The sequence below is a fragment of the Mauremys mutica genome, chromosome 1 (genome assembly GCF_020497125.1).
Source record: "Mauremys mutica isolate MM-2020 ecotype Southern chromosome 1, ASM2049712v1, whole genome shotgun sequence".
Classification (NCBI taxonomy): Eukaryota; Metazoa; Chordata; order Testudines; family Geoemydidae; genus Mauremys; species Mauremys mutica.
In genome coordinates, this window is record NC_059072.1 from 295831244 (window position 1) to 295855222 (window position 23979).

General features: G+C 43.4%; 1 protein-coding gene across 2 annotated transcripts in view; it reads right to left on the minus strand.

The window, feature by feature from the left end:
- Window positions 1–348: 348 nt before the first annotated feature.
- TDRD3 (tudor domain containing 3) overlaps window positions 349–23979 on the minus strand; it is a 271154-nt gene continuing 247523 nt past the window's right edge. For both annotated transcript variants that reach the window (XM_045012123.1, XM_045012124.1), the window contains 2 exons: window positions 8473–8607; window positions 349–590 (listed from right to left, as the gene is read on the minus strand). In XM_045012123.1, coding sequence (XP_044868058.1) covers window positions 8488–8607 — 120 coding nt within the window. In that variant the 3' untranslated portion in view covers window positions 349–590; window positions 8473–8487. The remainder of the gene's footprint in view (window positions 591–8472; window positions 8608–23979) is intronic.

Sequence of the window (23979 nt, forward strand, 5' to 3'; positions counted from 1 at the left end):
CTTCATTAGCCTTTTAAGCACATTTTATGAACAGCATAGCATGCAAAGTCGTAACTTTGGCCTTAGGTAATTTTAGAAAAGAAACATACAGAGCTGTGTGGGAGTCAGTCCATGATTCCATTCTACAATAATTACTCGAGATGTTCTAACAAGTTTTAGAATGGTTATTCTAGAAAAATAAAATAATATTAAGGGACCTATCCTACTTCCATTTAATGTAGTAGGAGTTTTGCTGTTTTCTTTAATGGAAGCAGGATTGGATGCAAAGTCTACTCCAAATGAATAAAAAGGATCATACTGAAGTTTAAGTAATACCTAAGAATAAATAAAATATAAGGCAAAGAACAGAACAGTGCACCATGGGTTTATTGATGGGAGCAATAACAATTTGCTTTTTTCATATGTAAAAAGTATTTTGCTTCATACAACTAAGAACTTTAAAAAAATCTCGCGTGCTGATCAGCTCTGGATTCCTCCTGATCACACTAGTCGTCTTTCTTGTATCCTGTTCCTCAGGAAAAGCCAGAAGTTCTTCTAGAAGTCTTGAGCACTGGGAGGCTGTTGATGACTTCTCCCCCCCAAGAAATTCGCTAAATGAAAAAATAAGATACATAAGCTACAAAGCTGTTTTCTGTACAATTTTTATTTTTCATCCAAAAGAGTACATATCTATTCTACTGTACTTAGAGAAGTAAGTCTTTAGAAGAGTAAACTGGAAGGTTATACTACAATGCAATAGACATGACTGCTACTATACTACCAAAAAAACAAAACAAAACCCCCCCCCCCCCCCCCAAAAAGTGTAATGCACAGAGAGCAGCATAGTGATCTACCTGAAAAAGATACTAAGAGGGCCTGTCTGATGGCTGTCTTTGTCATGTTTGAAAACGCATCTACTGCAATGTGAAGCTGATCTTTTTTTCACCTGCCTACACCTCAGACAGGCCAATTTCCTCTATAGATTCTGTTGGACTCATCACAAACTCCACAAAGCAAACCTAGTAAACTCAAGTATCAGAGGGGTAGCCGTGTTAGTCTGGATCTGTAAAAGCAACAAAGAATCCTGTGGCACCTTATAGACTAACAGACGTTTTGCAGCATGAGCTTTCGTGGGTGAATACCCACTTCTTCAGATGCAAGGGCATCTGAAGTGGCATCCACTTGCATCTGAAGAAGTGGGTATTCACCCACGAAAGCTCATGCTGCAAAACGTCTGTTAGTCTATAAGGTGCCACAGGATTCTTTGTTGCTTCTAGTAAACTCAGTTAAATAGAGAAAACTTTGAGATATACTTCAGTATCCAAACGGATTAGTGAACACACAGTTCTAAAATTAAGCACAAATGCTTACTACTGAGATGGTTAAAAGTCTAACCCATTTCTGGAAAAGTAAACAGTTTATATTTACTCATAGTTACTGAGATTTTACATTATAACAGGCAAGGAGAGCAACTCATTTAATTTTTTGATCTAGTGCAACTGAAGATTCATATTAGTCAGTGTGCAAATAATTTAGTTCCATAGTGAGTTGTAATAACAATGAATATTGGATCTGCATAACCTCACTGCATAAATACAAGTACATTAAGACTGAACTGCATTGGGACTGATAACATTAGCCAAGGTGTAACAGTAAGTTGCCATTGGCCATTTATTGCATTTGGGCAATAACCCCAAGTTTGGGGTGAGAAATAGCTATTGGATACATCTTTTTAAGCGAATTTTGAAATAAACAGCTTCTGTGCAGAATTGGAGGAGAGGAAATATCTGATTTCTTCCGCTAAGGAATAATGTTTTAAATTGTGAGGAAGAAGTATAGTGATATTTAAAACATATTATTAGGACTGTTTCTTAAAAGATGACAAAATATGCTGAGAAACTGTATTCAGCTTCATGAGACACCTTTTTAAAAAAAAATCCTCTATTTTCTTTTAAAATAAATTATATATCAATTTTCTCTGCAGAATTTAATTACTAACTATAGAAAGAGCGTGTTTAAGTTTGTTTCGTTGTGCAGATATTTTTCCACCTAAATATAGCCACTTAATTTAGAGAGATCCTGCAAAAAAGCAACTATATTTGACATTTTAGAAAACTGTTAGGAAGATCGTATTTGCCACCCAGGATCAGACCAGCAGGTCCAGCTAATCCTGTACCCTGTCTCTGTCACTGGCCTCTACTTGAAGCTTCGAAGGAAGGTGGAAGGAGCCCTGTAGTAAACAATTACAGAATAATCTACTCATTGGGGAAGTTTCTTCCTAACTCCCATCAGTTAGTGGTTTGCTTATGTTGTGAAATATGAGGGTTACTACTGCCTCCCATCCTGTATTTTCCCCTACTATGCAACTGAGGATGTTCCCATTAACCATATAAATGCCTAATCCTTTTTTGAATCCTATTAAACTATAGGCATTAGATCTTGGCCCCACTGAAGTCAACGGGAAACACCAGGATTTATCTCAATTTATCTCACAACTTTCATTTTAATTAAATATCCTTTTGTTCTTGCAGTATGAGGAAGGGTAAGAAGGAGCAACCAAATATAACTCTCTTAAATCCCTTCTTTTTCATCTCATTAAATTAAACAATCCCAAAGCTTTTCCATCACTCTCTTATGGAAGACTGTCCATGCCTCTAACCATTATCATCACCCATCTGTGGACTTCTATTACTCTTTCTATATCTCTTATGAAGTAAGAGTGATCACAGCTGAACATGGTATTCCAAGACAGATTGTACCATCAATTCAAATAATGAAAATACAATATTTTCATTATCATTTCCTATTTTGTTAGCTTTATTGACAGCCACTGAACTTTGAACAGGGTTTTTATTAAGTTCAGCGCGACACTCAAGACTTTTTTTTCCTCAGCAGCTACAGTTAATTTAGAATCCAGGTTTGTCTTTACCCTACAAGGTTCAGAAATACATAAAGGTTTGTTTGCATTTTTAATTATCTGTGAAATGTCTGGTGTCGGTGACTCACTCACCTTTTCTCAGCAAATTTCTCAGTAAATGTCTTAGGCTATCAAAATAGAATTTCTAGAGAACACTAAAAGGGTGTCAATAATTAGCTCAATTATCACGTAGACACAAGTCAGGAATACATTTTGTATGTCCAGTTGCCAAAACTAAAGGAATAATCCCCAAGAAAGCAGGGTGTTTTAGCATCAGAAAAGTATTTGTCCTTTCGCCTCAGAAGCACTAGTGGTGTTCATTGCAGACTATGGGTAGAACATCCCCACTGCAAAACCCTACCCATGCCAGACCCATGTGGCTGTGTCCACAACAGTGCTGTATCAGCCTGTGCCATGGGCTGGATTTCTAGCAGGATATCCCACGCAGTGCATTCAATTGTGCCACTCTATAAACTCATGCACAATTTATTATGGGAGAACTAGTCCCAGCACTGAGATTCCACCTGCTCAATTCCCTCTGCTGCCAGCTTCTCAAGAGTTATTATCATAGAACTGTTGATTCTGCGTACATTCCCTGAATTATGGGTCTTACTGATATCACACACAGCTTTACCAGAAGCCTGGTGTCAGCTTCTGACCAATTGGCAGCATGGAGGAAAGATTTCTTGGATGGCACCTCTGCTTAAAGCACCCTCAAAACTGGGTTAGAGCTTTTCTGTGTGGACAGAAGAGGGTTTGGGCCAACACCCAGGTTATAGGTAGGGCCCTACCAAATTCATCGTCCATTTTGGTCTATTTCACAGTCATGGGATTTTTAAAATAATAAATTTTATTATTTCAGCTATTTAAATCTGAAGTTTCATGGTGTTGTAATTGTAGGGGTCCTCACCCAAAAAGGAGTTCTGTCTGTCTGTCTGTCTGTCTGTGTGTAGGGGGGTGTTTCTGCATGGTTATTATAGGAGGGGTTGTGGTACTGCTACTCTTACTTCTGCAAATGCTCCTGCTGCGGCGCTGCCTTCAGAGCTGGCCAGTTGGAGAGTGGCGGCTGTTGGCCGGGAGCCCAGCTCTGAAGGCAAAGCACAGCCCGCACCAGCGCAGAAGTAAGGATGGATGGCATTGTATTGCCACCCTTACTTCTGCACTGCTGCCTGCAGCTCTGGCTGCCCAGCTCTGAAAGCAGCGCAGAAGTAAGGGTGGCAATACAGCAACCCCCCTAAAATAGCCTTGTGACCCACCTGCAACTCCTTTTTTGGTCAGGACCCACAATTTGAGAAATCCTGGTCTCCCCTATGAAATCTGTATCATAAAAGCACATAGAAGGGTAAAAGCACACAGAAGACCAGATTTCATAGTCCATGATGCATTTTTCATGGCCATGAATTTGGTAGGGCCCTAGTTATAGTCTAGACTAACTGCAGTGAAAACATACTCTAGAACAAGGATCGGCAACCTTTGGCACGTGGCTCACCAGTGTAAGCACCGTGGTGGGCCGGGCCAGTTTGTTTACCTGCCGCGTCCACAGGTTCGGCCGATCGCGCCTCCCACTGGCTGCGGTTCGCCATCCCAGGCCAATGGGGGCTGCGGGAAGTGGCGCAGGCCGAGGCATGTGCTGGCCGCCGCTTCCCTCAGCCCCCATTGGCCTGAGATGGCGAATCACGGCGAATCATGATTGGCCAAACCTGTGGACGCGGCAGGTAAACAAACTGGCCCGGCCTGCCAGGGTGCTTACCCTGGCGAGCCGCATGCCAAAGGTTGCCGATCCCTGCCCTAGGAGATAGACCTTGCAAAGGAATTTAGAGCAATATACTCCAAGCCATGTGAAGGAGGAAGAGGATAGCAGAAGCCAACCACAAATTTAAATACTGCTTAATAAAAACAAACAAGAGGCAAGTGAAAAAGATTCACTGGTTAATGCTCACCAAACATGATGCGACTTAAGACCTCTCACTTAACTCATTACCAACCTTTGATCAACACTTAAAGATTGAAGGATTTATTAGATCCATAAGTAAGAAAAAAAGCTAACAAGCGGGGCACGCTTGATAACTCAGCTGTTAATAGCCACTGCAGTATTGTTTTAATTTAGTAACATCATGCGTTTTGGGGGGGTCTAGAGATTGTGTGGTTTGCCTTTTAAATTTGTTAGTGTAGATGACAGTTACATTTTCTGAGGATGAATCATCTCAATTTTAAAATAATAAACTATTAATAAATTAATAAACTATAGCTGCAAAGAGATCTTCACTAAAGATTCAGACCAGAGTGAAGATTTTTATGTGCTATTTTTTGTGCTGAAGTCAGGTATCCTTTCACCTGACAATTCCACGAAAGGCTCACTGAGGCCTAGACTCTAATGCAAGAGTTGTAGAGACTTTTTGTTGGGCTCAGCGAGTCAATAAAAAAAGGGAAATTACTTGGCTGTGTACATTGCTCATAAAGTGGCTGGAGTGCAGGAGTCTTGGACAAAGGAAGACAACACTGATTTCAGTAGAAATTTCACCTATGTATCTGAGAGGAGACTTTGGGTAACTAGACATGGAACAGAAGGAATAGGCATCTGAATAGGAAAAAACAGGAGCAGTCACCTGGCAATGAGTTCCACAGATTGACTGTATCTTGTGTGAAGAAATATTTCCTGATGTTTGTTTTAAACCTGCTGCCTACTAATTTCATTGGGTGACCTCTGGATCATGTGTTATGTGAGGGGGTAAATAACACTTCCTTATTCACTTTCTCTACACCATTCATGTCATACGCCCCTATAGTGGTTGCTTTTCTCAGGTGAACAGTCTCAATCTTTTTTTTCTCTCTCCTTGTATGGAAGCTGTTCCGTACCCCTAATTATTTTTGTTACCCTTCTCAGTACTTTTTCAAATTCTAATATATCTTTTCTGAGATGGTACAACCAGAACTGGACACAGTATATAAAGTGGTGACGTAGGATGTACTTACATAGTGGCATTATGGTATTTTCTGTCTTCTTATCTATCCTTTCCTAATGGTTCCTAACATACTGTTAGCTTTTTTGACTGCTGCTACACACTAAGTGGCTGTTTTCAGAGAACTATCTACAATGACTCCAAGGTCTCTTTCTTGAGTAGTATTTGCTAATTTAGATCATATGGCGCCACTTCCCCAGTGACCTACACTGGTATTCCTATATATTTTGTACTCTGGTATTACTGTGTCCAATTAATTATCATGATTCCACCAAGTTTCTGCAATGCCCATTATATCAATGTCCTAATTCAATACCAGGCCCTCGAGTTCACCCATCTTAGACTTCTTGCATTTATATTCAAGAATTTACAAAATCTATCAATATTTAGCTGTCTGCCTTCATGTGATGTAATTGAATGGGACTCTCTTTTGTTTGTCTGTTTCTCTTCAATTCCTACATGTTCTTTATCAACTTCTGCCCTCTCCTCTTTACTAGGATATGGAGCATCCCCATTAATAAATCCTCCCCTAAGGAATGTGTCTGTTCGAACCATGTGCTCCTTCAAACCTGTCAGCTTTCTCCCTGCCCGTAATTTAAAAACTCCTCTATGGCCTTTTTAATTTTGCATGCCAACGATCTAGCTCCATTTTGGTTTAGGTGGAGCCCATACTTCCTGTATAGATTTCTCCTTTCCGAAATTGTTCCCCGGCTCGTAATAAACCTAAATCCCTTCTCCAAACTCCATTATCTCATTCACTCATTGAGACTCTGAAGTTCTGCCTGTCTTAACTGGCCATGTGTGTGGAACTGGAAGCATTTCACAGAATACTACCATGGAGATCCTGGACTTTAATCTTTCTTAGAAGCCTAAATTTGGCCTCCAGGACTTCTCTTTTACCTTTCCCTATGTCACTGGTACTTACATGTGCCACAACCATAAGCTCCTCCCGAACACTGCACATAAGTCTATCTAGATAGCTTGAGAGGTCGGCAACATTTGCACTCATCAGGCAATTCACCATGCAATTCTCCCGGTCATCACAAACCCAACTCTTTGTATTTCTAATAACTGAATCCCCATTACTATTATCTGCCGTTTCCTAATAACTGGGACTCCCTCCTAGGAGGGGCATCCTCAGTGAGAGAGGATACCATGACATCATCTGGAAGTAAGGTCTCAACTATGAGATTATTTCCCTCTGCTCCAGCTTGATGTTCTCCTTCCCCAAGATTTTCATCCTTCCCAACAGCACAGAGGCTGTCAGACTGGGCATGGGACTGCTCTACTGTGTCCCAGAACATTGTGTCTATGTACCTCTGTCTCTCTTATCTCCTCCAATTCAGTCACTCTGGTCTCAAGAGTCTGCACTCAGCCTCTGAGGGCCATGATCTCCTTGCACCGAATGCATACACAGTGACGGATCAGCCACTGGGCCAACGGGGTCCGTGCCCAGGAGCCTGGGTCAATTAGGGTGCCTCTGCACCCCGACCCGCTCTGCCACCCGGCACTCCTGCTGGGAAGCAGGATCAGGGCGCAGCGACTTGCTCCGCTCTGCCTGCCTGGGGTTCCTGCTAGAGAGCAGGGGAAGGCCCTATGCCCCGACCCCATTTCCCCAGCAGGAGCGCCGGGGAGAGGGGAGGACTGCAGGATGGAAGGGGTGGGGAGGGGCCCCCACTTGCTCTGGCCCAGTGCCCCACAAACCCATAATCCACCTCTGTGCACACATATGCCACCTGCCCACAAAGCAGGCAAACATACATGCTGCATTCAGTGCAATAAACTGGACAGCCCCCACTCTGCTGTCAATATTCAAGCAAAACATTCAGTGACAAAAACACCAAATATATTTTTCATCTGTCTATGTGCTGTCTACAGAATTGTACCCTATGTATGCACAATTTACAACCAAAAAGATACTGAGTCTTTATAGTCAAGGGGAAAAAGAACTAAATCAAAGCAAAATAGTATAAAATGTGTTGTGTAAAAGCTTTTTCTTCTGTCTGATTGCAAAGAGTTGATTCTGAAAAAACAGACATTAATAGTAAATCTTTATTTTAAAGATTACATATTAGGTTGTTTTATTATCAACTTGATAAAATATTTTAAAAGGAAAATATGAAACTTTTTAATTTAGTATAATTGTTAAAACAAGTATTTTACAATGACACTAAAAGACTCTAGTACATACATAAAGCTGTAATAACAGTCATTTCTAGGTGTGGATTTTTGGCTTATGCCACATAATACTTCTGAAAAATGCCATTATTACAATATAAAGCAGGCCATGTCATGTGTATTGCTTACTTATTTTAATAAGACTTTTTATAAGAAACACCCTTTTTTTCCCCTACGAACTTTACATTGTAAATTTAGTCCTAGTATCTTATAATGGAAATTACTATAATTTATTGTACTTTTTCAACCTGCTCACAACTGGCAACTCAACACTCAACAAAGCTTCAGAAAATAATCCCACGAAGTTCTTTTTCTTTTTAATTATGGTAACTTTGAACACGTCATATTATAACACTAAGGTACATACCCTTTGCCACAATGGATGCACTTTTCTTGAAACTGAGATCCACAAATAAAATGTCACTACTACATATTTACCTTTTATTTTTCCTATTAGTTTCTAGCCCTTGGGGGTTGATAAAACTGTTGGGTTGGTCGTGTGGACCGTCTTGGCTGACCATCACCTCCTCTGCGGAACTCTAGAGTTTGTTCATAAGCATCTTCCTCCTCCTCCTGCAGGTAAACAGCATTGTTTTAAATGTAGAGAGTAAATGAATGCATTATATACGAATAGAAACTGCTGCATCTATGCTGATAATCACTCAGGAAACTACCATGACATGGAAACTGCCATAATGAATCACTCTCTCAATTTTTTTCAAAACTAGGAAATCAAATAGCAAAAAAGTGAAAAGTTTCAAAACTAGATCTCAGAAACAGCAGGAAAAGGTTTTAAGGGACTTGCAGCAGACACACATATGTATGAAAGTACAAATTATTTTCCAAAAGTTATACAAGCAACATAATCAAGAAACAAGATAATTTTGCCAAAACCAGTGAAAGCTGGAGAAACTGGCTCTTGAGAGATTAGAAACATGGGGAGAATGTAACAAAGAAATTCAGCATGGAAAAATGCAAGTGAAGAAATCTGGGGAGAAATATACCGAAATACAGATCTGAAACAAGAGGTATAAATCCATAAAGGAGCAATGCTGAAGAGGCCAACAAGCAACGGTGAACAGCAAATTAGATTTGAATTTGCGATGTGCAGTGGTAATAAAAATAGCCTCTGTATATTCAGAGGAACCAAGTAATGGCGTAGAGAAGTAATTACACACCTAGAATATTGCATTCTGTCCTGGGCACCTCAAAACAAGAAAGATATTGACAAATTGCAGCAAGTTCACAGAAGAGCAACAAAAATAATTAGGGGTCTGGAGAGATTAATTTATGAAAGAAAATTAAAAAGAGCTAAATATATAGCTTCTCTAAGAAATATTTTAAGGTACAAAATGTTAGCTGTCTACAAATCTTAAAGGGTGTATACATTAAGAATGGGGAAGAATTATTTTGAGTGGCACAAGAGGATATAAAAAATGGTTACCTATGTTTTTGTGACTGTTGTTCTTCGAGATGTGTTGCTCATGTCCATTCCATTCTAGGTGTGTGCACGCCCACATACCCAGTTGTCAGAGATTTTTGCCTTAGTGGTATCCGTAGGGTGGGCTATCGTGCCCTCTTGAATGCCGCACTCATGCGTTGGTATGCATCTATGCATATTAGGCGCTGCTGACCCTACGGCCTCTCAGTTCCTTCTTGTCGGCAACTCCAAAGAGGGGTAAGGAGGGCAGGTAATGGAATAGGCATGAGCAACACATCTCAAAGAACAACAATTACGAAAAGGTAGGTAACAATTTTATCTTCTTCGAGTGCTTACTCATGTCAATTCCATTCTAAGTGACTCACAAGCTGTATCCTCGGAGATGGGCTCAGAGTTCAAAGTATAGCGGCTTGCAGTACTGCTCTACCAAAACCAGCATTGTCCTGGGCCTGCTGGGTAAGTGCATAATGGCAGGATGACCAGGTGGCCGCCCTACAGATGTCCCTGGATAGGCACTTGGGGTGTAGCCTGAAGATATTACGTTGAGTGCTCAATGGTTCAAGGTCAGTCATGACCAGGCCGACCGGGAGTAGGTGGTTGAGGGAAGAGCAGGGGGTGGATCCTGGGAAGTGACTGGGGCGCTGTCCTAGGGTGCATCCTCAAAACACCTGCTTCTGGCTTCCTTGGCCTGTGGAAGAACAAGGCTGGAAGGAGGAACAGGAAGACAAAGGGTGACGCCATTTAAATCCTTTGTCTATGTCCATCTTTCTATAGGAGCTGGACAGGGGGGACACCCTGGGACCTCAATGGAGGCGGAGGCAGCAGGGGATAGAATGGCTTTCTAGCCTGCTGGGGTGCATGAAGACCCAAGGAACGGAGGGTGGCACGGGAGTCTTTAAGGCCATAGAGCTGTGCGTTGGTCAGCTCCCAAAAGAGCCCTGCTCCGTCAAACGGAAGAGTAGTCTGCATCTCCTGGGACAGCCCAGAGGACTGTAACCAGGAGCTGCATCTCATGATCACCATGGTGCGGACTACCCTGGCTGCCAAGTCCATAATGTTCCAGACCATCTGGAGAATGCTTCTTGCCACTGCTTTGCCCTCGTCCACCAACGCGGCAAATTCCTGGGCTCAGTCTTGTGGGAGGCCATCCTTTAACTTGCTGATGGAGTCCCACAGGTTGAAGTTATACCTGCCTAGCAGGGCCTAATCCTTAGACACCCAAAATTGCAGGCTGGCTGTTGAATAAATTTTCCTGCCAAACATGTTCAGCCCGTTGGCATTTATTTTTTGGTGTGTCACTCACCTGGCCCTTTCATTGATGGCAGAAATGATCAGGGATCCTGTTGGAGGGTGGTACTCAAATCCCTTTGCAGGGACATAGTACTTCTTTTCCACCTTCTTGGAGGTAGGCAGAATGGAAGAGGGGGTCTGCTACAAAGACTTGGAAATGTTAAGGACCCCTTGGATGGATGGACAATGCAACCCGGGCCAGAGTGGAGGACGGTATAACATTAAAGAGGTGGTCAGACTCCTCCGCTAGCTCCTTCGCCTCTAAGTTAAGGTTGGCAGCCACCCTTTTGAGCAGGCCCTGGTGCATCTTGAAGTCGTCGGGGGGGCTGCTCGTTTGCGAGGGGCCCACCACTGATTTGTCTGGAAACGACGAAGATGACTGCACAGCAGTGGGAGGGGCTGCTCCTTGGGTGTCGGGGCCTGCTGTGTTGCCTTGGCATTGGATTTGGCAGCATGCTCTGACTTGGGTGCTGGCTGTGCCAGGGACAGCTTTTCCGATGCAACCTGGGAGGAACAGTGGGAGTACGGGACCGGCATAATAGGTACATCCCACCAGTGCCAGTACTGCAACTGAGCAGGCCATTGCCCCTGCCTCCATGCTGCCACCACCGCAGGAGCCGTGAAGAACTCACAGTCCGGTGGCGACTCACCTTTTATAGGCGAGGGGCTGAGCTCCCCTTCAGGCTTGGACCATGGCCCTTCCGATGACCGCTGATTGACCCTCATCGGTGACGGGTAAGGAGAGGGTGAGGACTGGCACCTGTCCAAACAGTGGTACCAGGGAGCTGGAGACCAGTTCCGTGACCAGGAACAATCCTGAACTGGGGAGGCTCGACGTCTGGGAGACCACCTAGGCGATGATCTACGTTGTGGAGAACTCTGGTGGGAGGCCCGACAGTACCACGAATACGGGGATCGGCATCACGACTCAGGTGTCCCGAGCTTTGCAAGTGGAGACCTTGACATCAGGGGCCTGTGTCTTCTAATCAGGGACTGGCTGCGGTGCCGGGGTCTGAGGCTGCGGTGATGAGGACTGATGCTGCGGTCCAGGGATTGGGGATGCTTCACTGCTTTATGGGACGGTCCCATAACTGTTTTCCCCATTAATACCGGGGCCCTGGCTTGGCGTCTGCAGTGCTAGTCGGCCTACTTGCTCTTTGGCTGCCAGACCCACTTCGGGCAAAGATGACCCTACTAGGGCCTCGGACCTCCTGCCGCTCCCATGAGTTGGATGTGGGTCTCTGGCTGGACTAGAGCTCTGCCTGCAGTGGTACTCCCAAGCAGCTTCGGAGCAGGCACGTGGCCTCACACAGATCCTTTGCCTGAAGCCTCCTTTTTCTGTGGTGCCAGAGGGCCCGTCAACTCCAACTGCATCTTAGGCACTGGGGAGAGGGAATGATGCCAGGTGGGTTCCAGTGCTGGTGGTGTGGTGTGCGCTGACACTGAGGTGCCAGGCATGGAGTCTGATCAAGAGGGCGCCGAGGTAGGATGAAGCACAGTTAACTTAAAGATCTAACTAAGTACCTATCAATTAACAACAAAGGAGACAGAACAATGGACTATAAGAACTGCTAACGCTCTTGCGATGAAAAACAAGGCACTCTTACCCTGGCAAGCCGCGTGCCAGAGGTTGCCAACCCCTGTATTATACCAACGCATTAGTGTAGTACTCAAGAGGGCATTACAGCCAACCCTATGGCAAAAATCTCCGACGACTGTGCACATGGGCATGCACACACCTAGAATGGAATCGACATGAGCAAGCACTCGAAGAATTAAGAGAAATGCCACGACAAAGGGAAAATTTAGGTGTAATATCAGGGGAAAAAAATCCTGACCATGAGACCATGGTGAATAATGAAGATGACTGGTCACTGATTCAGAATGATCTGAATTGCTTGGTAAACTGGGTGCAAGCAAACAATATGTGCTTTAATATATCTAAATGTATACACTTCAGAACAAAGAATGTAAAGCCACACTTGCAGGATGGGGAACTCTATCCTGGGAAGCAGTGACTCTGAAAAAGATCTGGGGGGGGTCATCATGGATAATTAGCTGAAAATGAGCTCTCTGTGTGATGCTGTGGCCAAAAGAGCTAATGCGATCATGGGATGCATAAATAAGGGAACTTTGAGTAGGAGTCGAGAGATTATTTTACCTCTGTATTTGGCTCTAGTGTGACCACTGCAGGAATAGTGTGTCCAGTTCTGGTATCCGCAATGCAAGGAGGATATGGAAAAATCGAAACAGGTTCAGAGAACAGCCGTGAGAATCATTAAAGGATTAGAAAACAAGCCTTACAGTGATGGACTCAAAGAGCTTAATCTATTTAGTTTAACAAAGAGACGTTTAAGAAGTGACTTGATTACAATCTGTAGGTATCTATATGGGGAACAAATATTTAACAATGATCTCTTCAATCTAGCAGAGGAAGGTATAACATGATCAAATGTCTGGAAGTTGAAGCTAGACAAATTAAGACTGGAAATGAGTATATTTTAACTATCAAGGTAATATAATCATTGGAATAATTTACCAAGGGTTGTGGTGGATTCTCCATCACCGACAATTTTTAAATCAGGACTTGGATGTTCTTCTATAAAATTTGGGATGTTCTAAGGCCTATCTTATACAGGAGCTCACATACTAGATTATCAAAATGATCCCTTTCAGGCCTTGGAATATATGAATCTACGACTGTTAAATAATCTCTCACAGGAGGTGGTGGAAGCTCAATTTCTTGGGGTATTAAAACTAGCCTGGATGAAGCATCAAGTGTACTGTAGAAAACAATCTTGCTCTAGGGATTGCCAAGATGACCAACCCAGGTTGCTTTCATTTCTGATTTGATGCCTCAAAGAGGAATCCCCTGCTCAAACACAGCACATTCAGTTCAAGAAAACAGTTATTTTTGTACTGAGGAGTTTTTCAGACAAACAGGATAGTGGGATTGTAAAAACTTGAAAAAGGGGACATTATTGGTTGATCCCAACCCTTAATCCTATGTTACCCATCACCGAACACAAACTAGAGGAGACTATAGCTTTTTGCCCTATAAAGTTATGAACTAAAGGGGTACAGAGAAATGTTAGCTCAAGAAGTGGAATGGGTGTATTAAGAAAGCCACTTGGGAAACAGAGTCCCGCATGGTGAGTAGCTCACTTTTGGTTCCCTCTTGCTGGCTGTTTTCCTCATAATGAATAGGAATATAAATCAATAACAAAAAAGAGGACAAGTGAGAACTAGGATAGAAAGACTAAGAGGAAGAAAAAGCATCTTTAAATCTGTCAAATACTATAACTAAGGAGGCAGACGTATTGGTTTCTTAAAAGCTGAGTAAGAAGCCACAAGTCTTTAGAACTGAAATATCATGCTTTTTCTCTCCTATAATGCAGTGTGCAGTTAACAAAGATTTAAGTGAAACGCAGCAAAGTGTTCTATTATAAATGTGATTGACCAAGAGACAGGTCTTATTTTATAAAAGGGCAAATCTATTCTACTTATCCAGAAAATTAATCTGTAATCTGTTTTCTAAACAGACTGAATGATTTGGAAAATGAATATTACTTTCAAAGATTTTTCCTTTTTAGCTATCCAGCTGCTCAAATGAAGGTCCCCTCTGTATAAACTAGGTTCTTGGACACAGCTAAGTTTCCTGGGGCACAAATGGATTTGATTGCCCTATGAAGGGAGAGGCAGTCTATACAAGAGAAAGAAAACAGAATTTCCTGTACAGACATAGAAGGGACATGTAGGGTATTTTTTTACGTTTTATGGATTCACCATATCCAAAAGCAAACAACAAATGGGTTCTGGTATAAAAGCTTGTTCAAATCAATACACAGCATATTGCACCTAATACTATAAAATTATTCATAACATGAAATAACATTAGCAACATCAATTTCTCACAAACGCATGATGAGAAAAGAAGTAAAGAGAATGTGAAGAAAAAGGGGAAAGAAGGGTGATTATTTTAATCTGTCTTGCATACAAAGTATTTCAAAATGTTTTGCAATGACATATTAGTAATGTGTAACTTTTCACATTAATTATAGTAAAAGCAGAAGAACAAACGTAGGAACATGGAGTAGCAGGCAAAAGGGTGGTTATTTTTATCATTTGAACACCTACCTGCTCCTATTTAATCTCAAGGATAAACAAATTACTTGATTTAACAAAAACATTGTCTTGACTAAAAGACAGCTTAAACCAGTAAGGAGTGAAAGCTAGCATTATAGCACAACCTTTTGTGCCTTAGTCAAAAATTTTCAGAGACTGTAGGTTGGAAACTGTGGATTTGGATATCTCGCCTTCAGTTATCTGTAAAGGTTTTAGTCTTTCTTTAAAGTTGTATCTATTTTTCAATAGTTCACCTCTGAAAGTGTCTGGCAATTGTTTAGCCAACTGAACAAATGTGGTTGATAGCTCTCAGTACATGAGACAGAGCTGGAATATTAGTTTCACTTGCACAGACGTTGATCAGTGTTTACGAAGGTACAGCTGTAGTTTTATGTTCTCAATTCTGTGATATAATCAGGTTTTGAAATTTTTTAGTTCATTAACAGATGCTTTATATTGGTCTTGTGGTTAAGTCTGAGAATCGGGAGTCAGAAGATTGGGGTTCTGGTTCTGACAACAAATTCCTTTTTGACTTCTGACCAGTCACTTAAATCTCTTTGTGCCTCAATTTCCTTATTAGCAAAATGGGGATAAAATACTTGACTACTTCACAGGGGTGTTGCAATGCTCAGTTAACTTTAATTAGTAAAAAACACTGAATATGGATGGAAGATGCTATAGAAAAGCAAAGTGTTATCTCTGAAGTACCTCCCTTTAGGTCTCTCTCATTCATTCTAAGGAAAATGCAATGAAGAAATGGCTAGATCATGGCTTTTCAGACATTGCAAAATTCGGGTCAGAGAAGAGGAAGCTCTTAGAATCATCCCGGAGCAGAATACCTCCTGGAGCATAAGGTGAGCATGTACTGAGGCATCAGACTGTAGAAGGCTACTCTGAAGTAGTTTAAGGACTATTGCCCTGACCCTGCCCTAGAACTACTGGCAGCATTATACCCTCTTGTTCCTTGCAGTTCCTGAATTTAAAAAAATGTGACTGTGCCTATTCACAAGCCCCTGTACAATCCATGTTGCATCTCCTTCCTCTACCCTCTAAAAAGTTTCTGTGTTAAAACATAGTTCAAATAAATATGACCCCTGAACAATACACTACTCTAAATCCTTGTGACAGACTAATATAATTAATACCAAGAGTTTCTTTTCATGCCAAGATTCTCTGACTGATTGCACCCTTTCTTTTTTTATTTTTGTTAGTGACAAATTAAAACTTCCATAGTAGATACTAACTGGACAACAACTGAGTGGGACCAGGGAAAACAACGTAATGGATGAAGAGAACCTTCCAAGAATACAGTTTGTTCAACAACTGTTACCAAATATGTTTGACAAAATAAATGTGTTTAATGACCAATGCAATGAAATCCTTTTCAGCTATCCACCTGCAAGGTTGCCTCCCATCAATCATTCTGTGTAATTTTGTATTGTATTATGAAAAGCTTACCAAAAAAACCGAGTGTGCTAGAAAGGGGGAAACACCTTTCACAAATCACAGAACTCTCCACTATTTTCCAAACTATGTATTATTGTCATTAGATTCATGTTCTTGAAAACAAACTTAATATGTATCAGTGTTGGTTATTCTAAATTTGAAGATAAAGTAAACACAGTTAACAATAACATTTCAGCACCTAATTAACCCACTTTCATTTCTGCCACATTGAGCTGTATGAAATACAGAAGGTTTTTCACCCTCCACAGGAAAGAAAATAAGATCTACAATATAACAAACTAAAGTAAAGTAAGTCTTAGGACCTAAATCATGAAACCCTATTTTATACCATAATCAGACTTCTACTACTGTCAGTGTGGAATTATTTAAACTTTGAGATGCTGAAAACTTTAATAGGAAAGTTTCCTGATTTTTTCATCATTGTCAATTTTCAGTTTTTGTTAGTGTATCTTTCTTTCTAAGTTGCGGGATCAGCAGAACTAAAAGCAAAAAGTTTTTTATACATTTATTTACTTGTCAAGATAATGAAGACAGATGCAATCTGAGATTTCCTACAATTCCCTGCCAAAGTCTTCAAAGTCCCTAAAATAAAAAGACTACCCCTTCTTAAGAGTGAAGAATAACCAGGTCTGTCTGTTAAATGTAGGTTTCTCAGGAACAGACAGACTAAACTGCCCAGAATTGTGGCTGAAGGTTTAGCAATGTATTCTAGTATTTTTCAAATGAGTGTAGTGAATCAGCCATCTCATTTTCTTTTTAACAGACTAAGCCAGGCTTGAAGCTATTCAGTAGTTGCATATACCATGAAAAACACTACACATGATTTCACAGGAGTGATAGTCTTTCCTCAAAAAAGACCCAGAAACTAAATAAATTAAAGAATGAATTACCTTTCACCCATAATGAATGGGGTCTCGTTGTAAGGATGACAAGCACTTCAGAGTAAAGGTCATTGATACAGTACAACAAGAGAGTTTTCACAATACCTGGCTTGTACAAAGCCTCTGGTTCCTAATGCTGTTGGTCCTTGGAACCCCAGAAACACAACTGATCAGTCCAAATTAAAACTAAAAATTGAGTAAGACAAATTTTACTGTACTGTCATTCCATTATAAACATAGTGAAGAGCTGAAGGTGCACACATTCCAATTCAGTTAGCTTTGCTACAATAGTCTGTAGTGAAACATAAAAAAAACCCCACCATTTCCTCCTCTTCTTTGAAGCCTTGGGTGACACAAAAGGAGGCTTTGTAACAAGTGATAATGACAGAGATAATTTACTAAACAATACTCCATCTGACTCTTCCCTCTTCTTTCTCTGCACCCCCTCCCAATCTCTTTCCTCTCTCTAATACCTGGGCTCTCCTGCCTCTGCTCACAATCTCCCACCCTCATCTGTTGATGTCTTGTCCCTTGTTAGCTGCTTGCCTTCTGACCTTCACCTTCTTGTTTGATCTCAAATGCTAAATCAACTGTCTCATGCATCAAAATGGCCACTTGCTTGACCTTATCTTCACTATGTATATCTCCTTCTCTGATTTCTACATTCCCTCTCTGCCACCAGAACTTCACCTCATTGACCACTGCCCACCCATCTATTCTTTCATGGCTAGCTACCTATCCATTTATGCTGAGGACTTCTCTGCCTCTCTAACTCATCTCCGTCTATGGAATCTGCTGTCAGAGCCTTCCATTCCTCTTTGTCTTTCCTCTTCCAGCACAAAGTCCATCCTTTGGGTCACGAATGATAGCTCATTTCCAAGATCGACTTCCTTGTTGCTGCTCCTGAACACCTCTGGAGAAGGTCCCATGACCACATAAATTACAAATTTGCTGTCCTCCTTCAGTTATGCCACATGCCTTGACTAACAACACTGTTTCTCCAGCCTCACTGAGTCACGATCACAGTTGATTATTTATTAACTTTGACTCCCTCGAAGATCCCGCCTGCCCTCTTCTCCTTTTCTTTACAAGATCTTGCCAACTCTTACAAATATCTACATGATCCTCTATGATCTACCACCTCCTCCAGAACTTTTTATCCTCTTTCTTCCATCACAAACAGACAGGTTTCTCATTTGCTCTCTGCCTCTAATACTTATATTAAAATTGTATATATTTGACTGTCTCCATCTTCCTATCTCCTGGTATGTTGTTTTTTTCCCTATATTGTAAGCCCTTTGGGATAGGATCATGTCTACCTGTTTGCACCACACCCCGCTGCCATGGGCCCTAGTCAGGACCTCAGACTCTACTGTAACAAATATTGAATAATAATAATGAATACATAAGGAAAATTATAAAAGGCCGAAGCAGTTACAAAGCAATCATTTAAATGCACAAACAGAAAAAACAAACAAACAGTTACTGGCTTTTGTAACTGTTGTTCTTTGAGATGTGTTGCACATGTCCATTCCAATGTAGGTCAGTGCATGCCCTGAGCATAGTTGCTGGAATTTTTTCCCTTAGTGGTATCTGGCAGGTTGGCTCTAGCGCCCTCTGGTGCCGCACACTCATAGTGCCGGTATAAGAGGCCCTGCCAAGACCGCAACCTGCAGTTTCTTCTTACCAACCATTCCGAGAGAGGGGCTGGTGGGTGGGTCTTGGATAGGTATGTAAATATCATTTTCAAAGATAACCATTTAAATTATTAAAATTATATCGTTTAACCGGGTAATCGATTAAAGGGAGAGGGGCAGGGGCTGCTCCAGCCGGCTGGCGCAGCTGGGGCTGTTCTGGCCAACTGGCCCGGCAGGGGCTAGGGCTGCTCCGGCCGGTGTGCAGGGGGTTAATGGTCAGACTAATACTTACCAGTTAACCATTTAACTGTTTAATATTTTACACCCCTAGTCTTGAAATGGACATATACAACACATCTCAAACAACAACAGTTATAAAAGGTCAGTAAACAGTTTTCTTCTTCAAGTGCTTGCACACAACCATTCCAATGTAGGTGACTCACAAGCAGTTGCACCAGAGTTGGCTTGGACTTCAAGGAGAAGCTGCAACATAGCGTGGCCAATGTGGGCATCATCTCTAGATGCTGAGTGATGGCATAGTGCACTGAGAACATGTGCACCAAGGATTGCAGCCCTCAGATATCTTGGATAGGAATTGAACAAAAAAAACTGCCAAAGAAGCCTGAGGCCTTATGGGATGAGCAGTCAGGTTCAGCGGAGGGGGACCCCTGCGAGGTCATAATATGCCTGGATACATGATGTGATCCAAGATTAAATTATCTAAGCGGAGATGGGGAGCCCCTTAATTCTTTCAGCTATCGCTATGAAAAGCAGTGTTGATTTACAGAATGGTTTGGTCCTCTGATTACCGAATGCCAGGGCCCGTCTGACATCCAAGGAGTACAGACGTTGTTCTTCCCTATCTGCATGTGGCTTAGGATAGAAAACTGGCAGAAAAATCGATTGGTTGCAGTGGAATTGAGAAACCACTTTCGGGAGGAACTTTGGACGTGGGCATAGCTGCACTTTATCTTTGAAGAAGTTTGTACGTGGGGGCTCTAAGGTGAGGGCTCAGATCTCGGACAGTCTCCTGGCTGACATAATGACCACCAAAAAAACCACCTTCCAAGAGAGGTGTAGCAGCAAGCATGTCACTAGCAGCTCAAAGGGCGGGTCTGTTAGTTTTGACAGGACAAGGGTTAGGTCCTGGGGGGAACTGGTTCCTTTATCTGAGGGAATATCCTCACCATGTCTTTGAGAAAATGAATTACCATTTCATGTGAGAAAACCGACCTGTGATGAAAGGGTGAAATGGCTGCCAGCTGAACCTGATTGAAGAGAAGTTCAGTCCTTACTGCTTCAAAAACAGAAGATATTCCAGAACAAGCTGCAATGAGAACTGCATGAGCAGAACTCTGTGATGGAAAAGCCAGATGGAGAATTGTTCCCACTATGCCAGGTACGTCGCCCTAGTAGAGGGCTTTCTACTGCCCAGATGAATGCTACGAACCTGCTACGAGCAAGCCTGCTCTTCAGGGTGAAGGTTCAGCCATGAAGGTTCCAGGCCATCAGATGAAGTGAGCTGAGGTTTGGGTGGAGCAGCTGGTGATGGTTCTGTGTGATCAGGTCTGGGTGCAGCAGAAGCTGGATTGGGGCCTCCGCTGAAAGGTGTACAAGGATAGCCATGCTGGAGCTATCAGGAAGACCCGTGCTCGGTCCTGCTTGATCTTCATCAGAACCTTGTGAATCAATAGGATGGGGGGGAAGGCATAGAACATGCTAATACGAAAGGCGTCCGTAAGAGGCCTGGGGCTGTGACCCCTAGGGAGCAGAACTGCTAGCATTTCCTGTTGTCGTGGGTGGCAAACAGGTCTATATAAGGAGTTTCCCCTCTTGGAAGATGTCCCTTGTGAAATCTGGGTGAAGGGATCACTCGTGGCGACTGGAAAAGGACCTGCTGAGGCGGTCTGCAAGCTGGTTCTGTGCACCAGGTAGGTAAGATGCTTCTAGGCTGATTGAATGTGAAAAGCAGAATTCCCAGACGGACTGCCTCCCAAAATGGGGAGGGTGTGGGTGGGGGAGTGAGCTGCGCCCTGCCTGTTGATGTAGTACATGGATAAGGTAATAGGTAATAATTGGAGATATGCCAATCTCCTAGAACTAGAAGGGACCTTGGAAGGTCATCGAGTCCAGCCCCCTGCCTTCACTAGCAGGACCAATTTTTGCCCCAGATCCCTAAGTGGCCCCCTCAAGGATTGAACTCACAACCCTAGGTTTAGCAGGCCAATGCTCAAACCACTGAGCTATCCCTCAGTGCATCCCTCAGCTATCCCTGTTGCATTGTCTGTGAGAACCAAGACTGTCTTGTTTGTGATGTGGGCCAAAAACACCTGACAGGCCAGGAGGTCTGCCCTGAGTTCTCTGATATTGATATGGAGTGAAAGCTCCTCTCAACACCACAGGTCTCAGGTCTTCAGATGCCCCAGGTGGGCTCCCCAACCCAGCACCGAGGCATCAGAGACCAGATATGTGGATGGCCGGCACCTCACAAAGGGCACTCCAACATAGACTGTGTGACAATCCAATCACTTAGTCCGGGGCTTGAGATGGAATGGTGAGCATCATGTCCAGATATGTCTGGAAGGAAAGTATACTGTGGCCGACCAGGCATGGTGAGGTCTGAGCCACAGCCTCGCATGTCATACCACATATGTGCACGATACTATGTGACCGAGGAGGCTCATGCAAACCTGGGACTGTTGTGATTAGATGTGCCTGAAGGGAGCTTATCAAAGATGAGATTGCATGGAAGTGGTCCTCCGGAGGCAGGGCCATTGCCTGCACAGATTCGAGCACTTCCCCGATGAATTCTATTCTCTGCACAGAAATAAGAGTAGATTTCTGGTCATTTATTAATAGCCAGAAAGCTCGGAAGACTGATTTCATGAAATCAATGTCGGACTCCACCTGTGCTCTGAACCAACAACTCTCAGCCAATTGTTGAGATACAGGAAAACATGAACTCCCCTTCTTCTCAGAAAGGCCACCACCACTGCCATACACTTGGTGAAGACTTGTGTGGCGGCCGATAGGCCAAATGGCAGAACCATGAAATGGTAATGGGTCTGGTTTACCACAAATCTTAGAAACCGTTTGTGGCCTTGGAAAATCCATATGTGGAAGTTTGCATCTTCCAAGTCGAGGGTAACATACCAACATACCAATCCCTTGGATCCAGTGACAGGATGATGGAGGCCAAGGAGACCATGTGAAACTTCAACTTCTTGAGAAAGCGGTTGAGCCGACGCAGGTCTAGGATTGGTCTGAGATCCCTCTTGACTTTTGGGATCAGGAAGTAGCAGGAATAGAATCCCTTTCCTCTTAGTTGGTGCAAAACCTCTTCCACAGCCCCCCTCTGAAGGAGGGATTAGACTTCTTGCTGCAATAGTTGCTTGTGAGAAAGATCTCTGAACAGGGATGGGGAAAGTTGGTGGGAAGATGGGGTTGATGAAAATTGGAGGGTATGCCTGAATTCCATTGTATTTAGGACCCAGTTGTCTGAGGTAATGTGGTTCCAGGCACTGAGGAAATGAGACAGATGGTTGGAACATACTGGATCCTGAAGTAAAGGGATTGATAAATCGACCTCAAGCACCTCATTCAGCTTAAAATTTATTTGCTCCAAAAAAGCGAGGACCTTTAGAATGGAAATTCCTGGATCATCTGCTGCTCCTCCTGAAGAAACCCCGAGGCTTGTAATCACAAGTTTCTGCACATGATGGCAGATGTGACCATTGATCTGGCTGCGGAATTGGCAGTGTCCAAGGCTGCCTGCAGGGTGGCCCGGGCAACTGTCTTCCCCTCTTCCACCAGGGAAGAGAAGTCTTGCCTGGCGTCCTGGGGAAGCATGTCTTTAAATTTCTGCCTTGCTTCTCACCTGTTAAAGTCATAGTGACTTAGGGTAGGTTTACACTTACCTTCCCCGTCGACGCGGTGAGTTCGACTTCACGGAGTTCGAACTATCGCGTCTGATCTAGTCGCGATAGTTCGAACTCCGGAAGCGCCGCGGTCGACTCCGGTACTCCACCACTGCAAACGGCGGTGGTGGAGTCGACGGGGGAGCCGCGGAGTTCGACCCCGCCGCGTCTGGACGGGTGAGTAGGTCAAACTCGGGTACTTCGAATTCAGCTACGTTATTCACGTAGCTGAATTTGCGTACCCTAGTTCGACCCCCCTTCTTAGTGTGGACCAGTCCTTAGCAAGGCTTGCTGGTTCACTATGTGGAGCTCCAATCCTCCTGTGGAGTAGGCTTTCCTGCCAAACAAGCCCATCTTTTTGGGGTCCTTCACCTTAGATGTGGGTCCTGCTTCACCTTGGCAGTCCCTATCTTTGGTAGCTGCCACCACGAGGGATCCTGGGGTGTGAGAAGAGGAATCCACAGCCCTCAGCAGGCACAAAATATTTTTGCTCCGTCCATTTAGCTGTCGATGGGAAGGAAGCAGAGTTCTGCCAAAGAGCCTTAACAGGCTCTATAATAGCCTCATTCAGGGCGAAAGCCACTCAAGGGGCCTGCCACTGCCAAGATGTCCAGGAGGCCATGAGTTCTCTTTCACCACCTCTGCCTGGATGCCCAAATTCAAGGCTTTAATAGGTCTTGGCGAGCCTTGTGGTTATCCTGGGGTGGGGATAGCCCAGTAGTCACCAGTGCCTCATCTGGGCAAGAGGAGGTGGTGGATAAGGCTGGTAAGATTTCTACTCTCTCCTCTGTGTCAGCCTAGACCTGAGGGATGTGCTCTTGTGGCTCGATACCGGGCTTGGTACTGGAGTCCAGGTCTGGTGTCTTGTGGCACAGAACTGGAGGCACCCTACTCTCTAAGTCCTCGAGACAGTGCCTTGGCCCGGGGGAAATCCCAGATTCCAAAAATGCCACTGCATAGGTGCTGACCCCCATTATCGCAGGTGCCACTGCATAGGTGCTGACCCATTACCCCCATTGGCCAAACGTCACAGGTATCACTGCACTAGATGTCCCTGTCGTGTAGGACGGGCATGGAGAGTGGTGTGGATGGTCCTGATGGTGGGAAGAGTAGGACTGCACCTCTGTCCCTGATGAGGAAGACGAGCTGCAAGGAGACCATGGTGGTGCCGACCCTTCCGGTGCCAG